At 37.9% G+C, this 13774-nt stretch overlaps 1 protein-coding gene across 4 annotated transcripts in view; it reads left to right on the top strand.

Moving 5' to 3' along the window:
* Positions 1-12295, top strand: part of kcnn1a (potassium intermediate/small conductance calcium-activated channel, subfamily N, member 1a) — a 45855-nt gene extending 33560 nt beyond the window's left edge. For 3 of the 4 annotated variants that reach the window (XM_077227694.1, XM_077227701.1, XM_077227681.1), the window contains exons 5-9: positions 5478-5619; positions 5764-5874; positions 6434-6561; positions 8323-8392; positions 8838-12295. In XM_077227694.1, coding sequence (XP_077083809.1) covers positions 5478-5619; positions 5764-5874; positions 6434-6561; positions 8323-8392; positions 8838-9122 — 736 coding nt within the window. In that variant the 3' untranslated portion in view covers positions 9123-12295. Of the gene's footprint in view, positions 1-5477; positions 5620-5763; positions 5875-6433; positions 6573-7933; positions 8393-8837 lie in introns of all 4 variants that reach the window. The other variant, XR_013203595.1, reaches the window with a different exon arrangement.
* Positions 12296-13774: the final 1479 nt, after the last annotated feature.

Here is a 13774-nt window from a genome sequence, read left to right as displayed (position 1 = left end):
GTGATCATACTGATCTATTTGATCTGTATTTGCCCACGTGCAGCAATACAATAAAAAATCATGTGAGGAAAACCGATCCAGAACTTGACGTCATTCTACGTTAGTTTGATTCATAGATTCATACACTGATAATCTTTCGTCTTGTTCATGATATGAAACTGTGGCGAGCAGGACGAGGCCGAGGGCCCTGGGAGAATGGTGCGAGGCAGATGGCGCTCATTAGTAATCGCGCAACCGGCCTCGTGCCGCTCTCTCACGGCCCTCGGCCTCGTCCTGCTCGCCACAGACACTTTTATGCACTGCTGCAAATAATATACAAACCTGCAGCAAGAAAACTGACATTTTTAACGGCTATACATTTGATTTGTGGTCAGATTTTCAAAAGCTGGTACAAAAAGCTGTCAATGAGGCATTCGAAATGTGAATGAGGCACTAGAAATTAAGTATGCTTATATAATAGGGCTGGGTAAAAAGTATTTATTTTCAGATTAATTGCGATCTTCATTTGAACAATCATGATATTGGTTCTTAAAAACCATTGATAACTCTAAGCCCCAACAAAGAAAGTTATATTTGACCAGTTTGCAGTGAATATAATGTGTTAAAAAGGCTGTGTACCGTGAGTTGGACTGCAATAAATAGAGTATAGTTCAATTCACAAACAAATGACTCTTTTAAATCAATTATTTTGAGTGAATCAAAAACATGCAGTGAATTTTTTCATGTATTAGCGAATTGACATATGAATTGACACCCAGCCCTAATAGCCCTAATAAACACAGTTGTTCCATCTAAGCCAAAGAAATGCCTTGCAAAAGAAAAGAGATGACAAGAAGAGGTGTCAGTAACTCTCATCTCTGTGGCAGAAAGATGGTTCACTCTGAAAGGTGGTTCACAAAAGGATCAGTCTCTGGCTATATTTCACTTTGGTGGGTTTAAAAAAGACTTGAACAGGCAACAATGAAGAGTTTGGAGTGGTAAACGAGGTGAAGGTTTTGATGTTACACCATACCACTACCCAGCACTCTGCACCCCAGTCTCATCGGCTGCAATGCACGACACGATGCTGCCCACACTCTGGTTTTTTCTTGCGTGAGTAATTTGCGTTGCGTGTGCGTGTCTGTATGAGCGAATGGGAGGTTTCGAGTGTGTGTGTGTGACTATAATTCACTGTTGTACTTTCTATTTCCCCTCTATGCTGCTCCATAGGGATGCCATGTGAGTCCTCGTTCTCTAGCCGTGGAAAACCTGTCATTGTTCATTGAGCTGGTGCCACTGCTGCTCTAAGAGGGGGGAGGGGGTGGGATTCAGCAGCTCTGACCGAAAAAATAAAAACTTGATTAGATTAATTTATTGGTAAAAACAAAGGGAAAAAAACATGTGTGAATGTGGCACCATCCGCAAAGGAGAAGTTTATTGATAGCAAATGCACTAATGGTTTCGAAAGCTATGATTTGCGCAGCACTGTGAATCAAGCGTCTCTTTCTAAAGTGCTCAGGAGTAGGAGGGAGGGAAGAGGAGGGAGTTTGTGTTAAAATGGAGCAGCTCCTTCAAATCACCTTTACAAACAGGCCTGAGGGCAACTCTTTTCCCCCCCGATTATTCCTTCAGCAGCTGTTATTGAACTGTAATACGCCCCAGCACAAAAGAGAGCTTCAGCAAAACCTGTGAAACAAGCCTTTGAATTTTACCTGATACATGTGCTTTTCTTTGCATCTTTGTAGTGTTCCAATTTAGGTTGCTATAACAGGTCAGGTCAAACGTTTGATCGCACATTTGTTTAGCTTAAATCTAAACGATTACCACACGGAAAATGTGTGCAAGCAGTTGAGCAATACTGGGCCGCTTACTGATGACAAATTGAGCACATAAAGGTGAAATGTTGCTGTCCATTCTAGCACAGTCTCCTCAGAGACAAGAGATAGCAAGGTTTTGGAATGCTAGACTACTGGGTGCCCACTTCTGGTAAACTATGAAACAGCATGGTAGTCTTCATGTTTACTGCTCTGTTGTCATTCAAAAGAGGCGCTTGTTTCTCCAAAGTGCTGCTAAATTGGGCCTTTTACTGCACTTTTTTCTTTTCTCTAAGCACACTGGCCAGCCCAAAGGGCAGAACGGTGTGAGACTGGACGAGCACGGAGTCCGTCTGGAATGGGAGGGATGGGAAAATGAAGGAAGGGCTGGGACATTGGAGGAACATTGCTGCTATTTGCAACGTTGGCTTATCGTTCATTCACACTTGATTTCATGCACCTCCTGTTCATCGCTTCACATCTCTTGGTCCTGTTTCCGCCCCCTCCCTGCCCACTTTTCCCTGAATATTTTGCATGTGTCAGGCAGTTTCCTTCTCTTAGGCCCTTTCCCCAAATGTACGTACAATTCCATGCATCATTCCATCTTTATCTCCTTCTTAAACGATAACGTTTTCGTGTAGCTGAAACTACAATATCAGAAAAGCATGATATTCTTTGATTGGAAATAGAGCATATGAGAAGGTGCATTATAGTACAATACCTTCCATTTTGTCAAGATGCTCCACAATATCTCCATGTATGCTGTCTTTAGTGCACACAGTTACTGGAGGGTTGTGTTAAGGATGGAAATCAGAAGATGAATAAACACCAGCTCACTGACAGCATATGTTTAGTTATTAGTAGAAGGACTGTTTCTTCAAAACGTGTCCTAATGACTGTTTTACTTGTGCCCAAAGCTTCTTACCTTCCTCCAGAGAACTGTAATATTGTGTCTGAATCTTGTCTGGTTTTATTGTCACACTGAGGCCTGTAACTTGCAGTGTGAACTACTATGTAAGGAAATAGGGGGCTAAACTATGGGATTATATGTGTTGGGCGTTGCCTCTGTGTGAGACTTAATTAACATTAGGGATGCACAATATCGGTTATCAACCGATGTTAGTGCTTTTTTTTTTCATTTATTTGTATCTGTCTATATTGAATATTTATTTATGCATACTTATTTACCTTATTTTTTAATTTTTAGATTTTAACTATATCGGTACCATATCGGTTATCAACTAGTTTTTATTTTTTAATGTATTTGTATTAGGTTATATTGAATATTTAATTGTGCATACTCATTTCCCCTATTTTTAATTTTAGATTTTGCACAGTATATTGGTATTGTATTGGTTATCAACCAATGTTAGTGTTTTTTTTTTTCATTAATTTTGAATCAAGATATATTGAATATTTCATTGTACATACTCATTTCCCTTAGATGTCCATCATCTAATGCTCGCTTAAATTTTCTGTAAAAACAATAATAATTACTAATTTAATTACACTATTAAATGTATTCTTTGACAAATTTTAAATTGAATATCCATTTTTCATGCTGTGCATTTTAATGTGATGCCTAAATTCACATGTACCATTTAAAACGAATGTCCATTTCTTAACTATTGGCCATAACACAAAAATCAGTATTCTTGCATCCCTAGTTAACATAAGTAAATATGTTTAAATGGCTTTATATTTGCTCCATCATTGCATCCTTTAACCATGCTGTCAGGGTACGAGTCATTAAAGGTATGGGATTGCTGGGTTTTGTGAATTTTTCTACGAAGCAACTGTATGGGTTTTTATGTGAAATCGGGATATGACTGGGGTATTTGGGGAAACATCTTTTTTCAGACAGAGTTCTTGATCTAAGTTGAAGGTGGTGCCAGCTCCTCTCCATTTTATGCCAGTATTGCATACAGTATATTGAGAGCTTTAGAAGGCCAGTATGTAGCATTTTGCTTTCGATTACCAGCATTGAGGGAAATGTTAATCCACTTCTTCACTGTCAAAACAAAGGCAAGCTAATGATGAAGACAGTGTGTATAGTCATGATCAGATTTGCATTGCATATTCATGTTCATGTGTGCAAACAGACCTCACAGGATACAACCTCTTCCCAAAATTATGCCATGTGAATTATTAGCATTTAATAGATTTTTAAGAGCAAGCATATTGTAGAGATAATTGTAGAATGCAAGTCTGATTTAAAAGAGGGTCTTTACCAGAGCTCTTCAAAAAGTTAAATCTGGTATGCCAAGGACTTGTTCACCGCTGAGATCTGACACCAGCTTCAAAAAAGATCATTGAAAATGACTAAACCTCGATGAGAATGGTTTGTGCCAGCACTGTGTGTTGTTTTACAATAGTTATGTAGCACATGAGCAAACATCCTAATTGCTGTGAATAATCCCTCACTAGAACAAATTTTTAACAACTTGCATATACTGTGATCAACTTGCATATACTGTGTTTTATTATAGGGTTTGCATTTTTGCTCTCAATATACTGGCTTTTTCAGCATGCAGGATGTGGAGTTCTTCTTTAAAATGCCTGCATGGTAACTATGCTTTTCGCATGTGATAATGGGGCTCTCCCATTACATTGAACAATAAAAAAACAATTACAACGCTCCTGCTCTTAGAGCATGACTACAGAGGTGAATTGTGCTGTAGACAGGTGCAACTGATGGTGGCATGTCATCTCTTGTGTTTTGAGTATGCGGTCTTAGAGGGGATATTGAGGGACATATAACTTTTTTTAAATAATAAATCAGTTTGATTGGATACTGAATTAACATTGTGGGTCACTTTCGTTCAGTCCGGCTGCTCAATATGACCGTTGAAGAGCCTGGGCCTTGTTTTGTTATTCCTCATCAAAAGTGTTCCCATTGTGTTAAATGTAGATAAATGTCTTCTGACCTGTGCTTAGCTCCTCTTTGACAGGCTGCTGAAAAGGTCAACCTCCTGCAGATATGTGGATGAGCTGCTAGCAATAGTCTAGTCTGGGATCAATAAGTTAGGTCATCTGTATTAGTCTCTGAGGATTTTTAAACATTTCTATTGCTGATCTGGATCATCCTTCCACTGACTTGTGGTTTGCATTTCACAGTCAAGCATTGCTGATATGCAAAGTGAAAAGTAACAGAGGATTTATTTGACCATGTGTGCTGGTTGTTTAATTTCCTATTGAAAATACAAAATAATTTGTGTTTTAAAGGAATTATTTCATTTTCATAAATGTTTAAACACTTTGAATTTTATTATTTCTTTCTTTATTAATTAATTCCTCCATTTATTATTGCTTTCACTTTATAGATATTGCAGCAGAACATTGAGTATTTTGTTTTGAGTCAGGGAAGGTACAGAATGTTGTATGGTCAAAAACATTTCCATGTAAATATTTAAAATAATATTAGATGTTGTCTGGTATTTACTGCTTTTGGTCATTTTTCTATTAGTTTATGTTTTTTTTTTTTTTTTCTTCATTTATTGTCTTTATTGGGGGGGGGGGGGGGGGGGGGGAAATAATCAAAGACCTGATGTTTAGATTTAATTTGACCCAATTCTATTTCTACATATATTTTGTCAGATGGGCAAAATGTTCATAATTAAACTTTTAGCCTTTTTTCCACAGCCTAATTAAGATTCTCTGCCTATTCTGTTCTTACTATTCTAGGTACCATGACAAACAGGAAGTCACTAGTAACTTTCTTGGCGCTATGTGGCTAATTTCCATAACTTTCCTATCAATTGGATATGGAGATATGGTCCCTCATACATACTGTGGGAAAGGGGTCTGTCTTCTTACAGGAATCATGGTATGTTTTAAAAAAAGGAATTATATTTAAATGTAGTATTTCAAATAGAATTTAGTTTGCATTTGTGAAATTAACTTTTTTGTCCCATTTCGAATGTTAACATTTATGTTGAAAACAGATACTATTCATTATCTCTTCCTGTAGGGAGCTGGTTGCACTGCACTTGTAGTCGCGGTGGTGGCCAGAAAGTTAGAATTGACAAAAGCTGAGAAACACGTCCACAATTTCATGATGGACACCCAACTTTGTAAACGAGTAAGTGATAAGCACTACATGGTCGTGCCCCCACCTATATTTCTGATCTCATCCATACCTACTCCCCAGTTCGCACACTTAGATCCTCCGATACCGGTCTTTTAACAATCCCACGGCACAAACTATCATCATTTGGTGGAAGGGCTTTTTGTACTGCTGCCCCAACTCTCTGGAATTCTATTCCCCAACACATCCGTGACCTTTCATCATTACAGGATTTCAAAACTCACCTTAAAACGTATCTTTTTGCTACTTTTTTCCCTTGATTTCTGTTTATGTACCACTATCTCAATTTATTTTTATTGTTTCTATGTCATGTTTCTATGTCATGTTTATTCTTACTTTATTGTAAAGTGGCCTTGAGTACTCTGAAAGGCGCTATATAAAATAAACATATTATTATTATTATAAGAGTATTTATTAAAAAATGTATTTTAACCGATCCTGATATGTTTTTTTTTTGTTTTGTTTTTTTACTTTCCCAGTTTCTCTGGAAAATGCATAATGGTCATGTATTGCAATTCTGTAGTAATGTTGAATTTTCATCTATTTCTCCCAGGTAAAGAACACAGCTGCCAATGTACTCAGGGAAACATGGCTCATCTACAAACACACAAAATTAGTGAAGAAGATAGATCATGCCAAAGTGCGCAAACATCAACGCAAGTTCTTGCAGGCCATTCACCAGTAAGCAAAATGTCGATACACTTCAGATTTTTTGCCGGCTATTTATTGATGATAAACTGCAGTTATGATGAATTGTCCCTTGAACGATCAGTATGATTAAAAGTTAAAATGTGGTCATTTTGGGTATACATTTATAATGGATGTTCAACTGTATGTTTTGTTTGTCTTCACTAATTCGAGAAACTACTCTTTCATGTTTTGAACGTTTTGGTTTTGTGTTAACTGTTGTATATTTTTTAAAGTCATGTTAAATAAGAAGCGGAAGGTATTTGATAATCCAGTTACCAAAATCATTGATGCTCATATTGCATCAAAAGGTCTTGTCAATCAAGTGTCAAAGACATTAGGATTGATTTCTGAACCTTCTCAGGTGAATCAGTCAGCATGTTATTCTTTGTAATGTGATGATTGTCCTTCTCCCCTCTCCTTCCCCAAACCCTTACCTTGTGGTTATGGTTAGTGCAGTGTAATGGCCCACATGTTGTGTATATGTTGTGGTTTCTAAACTTAAACTGTGTTTTGTCTTCGTTCTGCTCTATCACTGCAGAGCTCAGAAGTAAGTTTTGTCCTCTGTGTTTTTCTCCCCACATCCTCCCTGTCTCTGTTTCATATGCATGGAGTCGGAAGCTGAATGCCGATTTTGGTTACCTATATTGCTTCTCTCCATTCTAAGTCTAGAATGAAAAAGATGCAACATTACTTAATGCTGTATGGTTTTATGTAACCTTCTGAAGGAGAAGCATCTTTGGAACTGTTGATTTGTTCATTTGCACCAAATCCATTATTCAAAAGCGTAAATCTCTGTATTAACTTGCATTGATAGCCCCACCTCGTGTGTCCAGAGGAAAACTAAGCACAGTATGTGGGACAGGTTGTTCAGGACATTCAGAAACAGCACCTTTAAAGATTGACTTTCATTAAATAGTCTTGCAATTAACCACATTTTTTAATTAAAGCATGTATTCGGTTGATGCCGTGTTCCCTTCCAGCACAAGCACTAACTTAATCTAAAGGCATTTAGGGTCATCCTGGGCTTTGATGCAAGATGATATGGAGTTTTTGCATTAGAAAGAATGCTGGCCATGTCCTGCATCTCCAGATTTTTATTTTTGGATACTCCAAAATAAATCCTTAAGCTCAAAAAAAAAAAAAAAATGCTAACATTTTTCAAAGCTTGGCATTTAGCTAATGAATGACAAATCGGAGCGGAAGACTCGCAATCTTTTAATTACGACACTTAACGGGCAGGATATTAAGGCAGCCTTTCTTACAATGTCTCCTCATGGTCAGAGTCATCCCTGTACTCTTTCATAGTTGCTATGGCACAAATAAAAAAAACTTCATTAACACATTCTTTTAAAATTTTGTTCAGAAGCAAGCCCACAGCAAGCAATGCCATTCTCACAAGCATTTTCAGCGGTGTCACATATACCTCTACCTCAGCTGTTTGCCACTTCCTTTGACCTCATCCACAAACGAGGCTCTCGGATGGCTTTTTTTGTGAATGGTTGACGCGTGCCTGCAGGGGCAAAAGGAGATGTGTCATGTTTGAACGTTAAGTTAAGAGTTTTCTCTTCTTTACATTTCATAGATTGGGTTTGCATGACTGGTATGGCAAACAGGACTGTGAATGCTTGCATGCAGGCCACTCTCTCTCTAACCCTCATCCTTATCAAGTCTTCCTGACAGGAATCTGTTACTCTTCCCTAACGTCCCCCTCCTCCCAACCCCCCATCCCTCCATAACCCTGCCTCCTCCCAGGCTCCGCAGTGTGAAAATGGAGCAGAGGAAACTCAATGACCAGGCCAACACTTTGGTGGACTTGGCGAAGGTACGTTTAAGGCTTCATAATGTGAAAATCAAATGTAAACACTTTATTTTGATGGTCCCCTTCGAACATTCTGTTGACTAAGTAACTTTGCACCACTATCTTTTTAGTATTAGTAGTATTAGTAGAGTGTCTGCTTAATATCTGCTAACTTTATTGTGTTGGTCCCCCAACAGACATTCTACTGACTATAAGTAACTTTGCAACTACATGTCAACTTACTCTGACCCTACCAGTTTACTAATACTTGACTAACACTCTAATGAGAGTTAGTAGACATGTAGCTGCAACGCCAATTATAGTCAACAGAATGTTGAAATGTCAAAAGGGACCATCAAAATAAAGTGAAACCAAATATTTAAACTAAATAAGATAGGAATAAATGGATGGATGGGTTGATATTGACTTATTTCATTCGATCTCACTCTTTCTCTGTGCTCTCTTTTAGACACAGAATGTGATGTACGACCTGGTGTCAGAGCTGCAGGAACGCAGCGAGGAGCTGGACAAGCGTATTGGCACGCTGGAGGACAAACTGGATGCAGTCACCGGTAGCCTGCAGGCTCTGCCCTGTCTGATCTCCCAAGCCATAACTCAGCAGCAGCAGGACCTCCTGGATGGCTTCGTGCACCGCTTCCGCCCCGCTTCACTGGGCTCAGAGCGCTCCTGGACCCCCTCCAGACGGCGGCGCTCCCCTTCCACTGCCCCGCACACTTCCTCCGACAGCGGCTAACGCCGACCTGGACCCCCTCGCCGCTTCCAAAGGTCTCAGACTTAATCACGTAAGATGATCAAGCCGAGATTGAGGACTCGTATTAATAAGTAGAGAAGAATTCAAAAATAGTAGATATATGGTTTATGTTTAGCCATTGTATGGCTGTTCAAGTTAGCTTTTTTGTAAAGCCCTCATATATTTACAAGACTGAGTTCAGGAAGCTAGAGTGAGTCCAGGAAATGGTCCTTCAAACTGCGACCACAGTTTGTCCACAGGAAGGTAAACCAACGTAGACCACAAAGGAGCGACGCACCCACATAGAAGAGATTCACTGGTCCTATAAGACATCTGTGGCAGGATGAGCACCGAGAGCGCTTCTGGGTGCTTTGCGATCACTTCAGCGTTCAGCTGGAGACGGAGGAGCACATGACCTTACTACTGAGTAGAATAATGCAGGAATGCCAACCTTAAGGATTCAGTTCCCTTGCTCCTTTAAGGGAAATTGGGTGCAACTAACCTTTTTTAGTTACAAATTGGCATGTTATTTTTTTCAGTGCCTGAATGTATAGATTGTGGAGGGTTGTCCATTTACAAATTTTGGAGCGAGTTTTTGTACAATGTTAACACAAGCATTGCATTCCTTGTTCAGATACATTCCTCTTGAAGACATTTAACTCGCCTGTCTTAACAAATACCATTAACTCTGTCGCAGTCTTCTCTTATTTTCCAAAGCCTTTCAATACTTCCATGAGTTAGAAAAGCAAGGAAAGACAGAAAGGAAGGGAGGAGGAAAAGAGGAATTGAAGGAAGGAAGAATAAAAATGAAAGAAATATAGGAAGGAAGGAATACAAGCTGGTAATACTTTCTTCATTTTAATGAAATCTGAGCTTCCAGAAGTCTTCACATTACCGAAAGGCTGCATTTTTGATTTTGAAATGACAGCACTGAGTGCTAAATGCTGTGGTAGGCACAAATGTATGACAGGACTGAGATTTAACCCCTTACCAGTCGCCCCCCTTTTTGGCAATCGAGTGCAAAATGACATACCCATAATAAAATGGTTGTTGCTAAGGAGTCCTTCTGACTATACACAAAACCAAGGTATCATTTAAAAGCTAACACTTGACAGTTTACTGTGAAAAACTCAGAATTGCTCTAGCAATTACTAATAGAGAGATAAAGCAGCTCAAAAACAATGCACAATTTTTTTTAATGTAAAATTCGGGATCACCAGGGATCCCTGCGGCTCAAGGGGTTAAACCTTGCATGTTTCAGTGCAAATGTGACGAATGGATTATGGATGGTTTTTCAAACGTGTGTGTGTGTGTGTGTATGTTTGTTTGTGTGTGTGTGTGTGTGTGTGTGTGTGTGTGTGTGTGTGTGTGTGTGTGTGTGTGTGTGTGTGTGTGTGTGTGTGTGTGTGTGTGTGTGTTCTTTTCGTTTTATTTCATTTATTTTTTACACAGAGATTCCTTTTTAACATTGGATAGTATTTTTAGAGTTGCAAATATAGCGGTGCAGTAATGTGGTTTTATGTTTGTTAAATGCATTCCTTGTTCTACCTAAATGAATTTCTCAACAAAGGGATTGATGAATCAGTAAAAAATAGGATTAACACTAAACGAATCTTTCTATAATCATGAGAAGATCTTCTCTGAGAGAATACATCTGATAGAGCAGAAAGAGATGCTTATGGAAGACATTATTGTGGCTCACATTTGCACTTTTCAAAATATACCGTTTAGGCAGCTTAGATTAAAAATCTGTCTCTCCTGTTCACGTGTATTTTACCGACATCTATGGTTTTGAATAATCACATAACCTTAAAGCAGCAGACAATGTTATGTGTTTGATGATGTAATTGTCACCGATTAGAACCAATGGTAAATGACTGCAAACCATCTCATTGCAACTTGCTTTAGAAAAGCTTTATTTTTATTACTTTAGTTAGTTGGTTAGATGAATTTAACATCATTTTCCAACACCTGAGACATTATTTTAGCTATTTAATTCTAATTGTTTGGAGAAACCTATATAAGATCAGGCTAAAGTGGGGTATTAATTATGTGTTTGATTTAATATTTATAAATCATTAGATTTTTATTAGACTTATTCTGAAATACATTCTATTCCTAACCAAAGTCTAAATACCCTTAATTTAAAAAACTTAAATGTTTTTATACAGCCTATGATCACATAGAAATTTATTTACACACTCAAAGACACAGACTTTGTGCACATTTCTTGTGAGATTGAAGCCAAATTCTTGCCAAAATACTTCTAATAATGCATGTTTGATTTTTATGATTTGCTTGTAAAATATTTTTTTTTAAATTATTAAATGAGAAAAAGATTTACATGATTTACCATTTCATCACAACTCCCATCCAGCTTGTTTCAGTCTTGTCAATACTGCGTTTAGGTCTTGTGTATTTCTAGTCCTCTGTTCTTGTGTACAAACGATGCCTAAAATTAGCAATTTTTCCAAACAAAAATGACTACATTTAAACTGAAAACTTGGATGATGGGGTGGAAAAAAGGATGGAGAATTCTCACAGCTTTCATTGTTGAAATGTACTTGACACTTCTAGCACATTTTGATAAAACAAAGATTAAAGAAGAACTAAGAAAGCCAGTCCTAACATTCAATTCATAATGAAGACAAAAATAGAGGAACAGACTGCTTTAATATTTAAGCTGCTGTTGATGACCAAAATCAAGTGCAATTTAGATCCTGATTAAAATCACAAATAATTTGATGATTGCATGGTTTTTAACATGACCATGACCCCTGTTCATGCCTTTCTCTCTTTCACTGTCAACACAGTCTAAATGTTGCAATGTGCCAATTATGAAGTAAGACTCGGATGCCTTCTGATGTCAAACTGCATACACGAGTAGATGGGACACCAAATCACTAGAACGTATTTTATTGGAGTACATGATTTCATTTTCTTTCTTGTTTTTTTTTCTTCCTAATTGCCTTTCTTTGTGAAATACCTGTGAATGATTAAATACGGAGAGAAGACTTGCATTTTGTATCCTCCCAGGTTGACTGTACATAAAGGCATGGGTTATCTTGGTCTCGTATGTTGAGATCCTCTTATTTTGTTTACATATAGCCCAAGAAGCTACAGTGTGGACAAAATCTGCCCATGTTTCAGATAATAAACATCAAATTCTTGATAAATACACTTTGGCACTGTGATATTGGATGAACATGTTCAAATGAGGATGAAAACATGAAGGAGCCTACCAGAGCCGCCTTCTGTGGATAAGTGATATAAAAGGACTGTACTTCCAGCACAATTATTTTTAAATAATGTGTGAACGTCTTGTGATAGCAATTAAGTCAATAAGCAATGCATCACCCCTCATAAAAATAAAGATATATTCTTGATGTGTTTGATGTGCTGAAGGAGGCAGACCTAGATTCTGAAGTGTGAGAATGGTGCAGAGGGACACACGAGGCAATCCCAAAAGAGAGAAGAAAATGGGCCATATCAAGTTGGTAATGACAGCATGTGAGAGTAAGACATATGCCCATTAACAGTGGAGTGGACCTCATAAACATTTAATTGAAGAAGAATGAAGATAAACCCCAGGCAACTGTCTTGGGACAAAACCGGCCCTTATGCCATTTTCCAAGGTGAATTCAGACACATATTGTTGACAGAACACAGAAAGATTGACGACCATTGAAATTTATTACAGATTTATGTAATTATAGCTGAATACCATTTAAAGTGTTCTGGTAATTTGTGGTTCCTCAGATTGCCACACTTGCAAAATCCTCTGGAGAACCTCTAGGCCCACTTTTAAAAAGGGCAGGTGTCCATAAATTTCTACAAGAAGTTGAAAGACTCCTCCAGTAACCTAAATAAAGACTTTGAGAGACGTACTTGAGCTCATTAAGCACATAATAAGACATTTAAGGGACCCTAAAGTTGTTGGTTCTCCACAGGATTTCACCACTCTGGCAATCTGAGGAGCCCAAATGGAGTATTTACATTTTTGAATTAACTTTTGAACTATTTAAATTGTTCACGACTTGCCTTTTTACCATATTAATTTGGAATTACCAATAATTTACCAATTCAAACATGCTGTCATGAGTAGTTCTCTTTTATTAGGCCTTCATCTAAATTATTTGATGTTAAAATAAGAAACGTGAAATTAGTAGTACAGGAGTATTGAAATATAATCCATGAGGCCTCATGATCTCTTCTGCTAAAGGACAAAATACTGATAAAGCATTCCTTCTCCAGTGATAAGACTGTTCGTACAGCCCTTAAAAATTCATGTAGTCAGTCACCTTGTAGTAGCAAAATGCAAAGCAACGTCCAGTTTATGGACTGACTGCTTCTGTGTTCACATGAAAAATCTGTATAACTGCAACATATTTCTTTTTCCTGCTGGCTACCATTGAGACTATGACAGTTTATGCATTTCTTCATATGGGAGGAGTGAAATTATTTTGCAGACAACACAAATAACAAAACATATCCATTAAAATGTAGCTTGACGGGCATTGATGCATGAGGAGCTATGCTGGTCAATACTCATCTACTGCCCTCTAGTGATTAGGTGCTGAGTAACAGAAAAAGACTCGATTGCTAAACACGACACGATTAATACATTTTAAAGTAGTTACATGATTCCGGTGAAA

This window comes from Siphateles boraxobius, unplaced genomic scaffold (genome assembly GCF_051911475.1).
Source record: "Siphateles boraxobius isolate OS27281-9 unplaced genomic scaffold, OSU_SipBor_1 1, whole genome shotgun sequence".
In the NCBI taxonomy this organism is placed as follows: Eukaryota; Metazoa; Chordata; class Actinopteri; order Cypriniformes; family Leuciscidae; genus Siphateles; species Siphateles boraxobius.
This window is presented reverse-complemented; position numbering and strand designations above follow the sequence as displayed.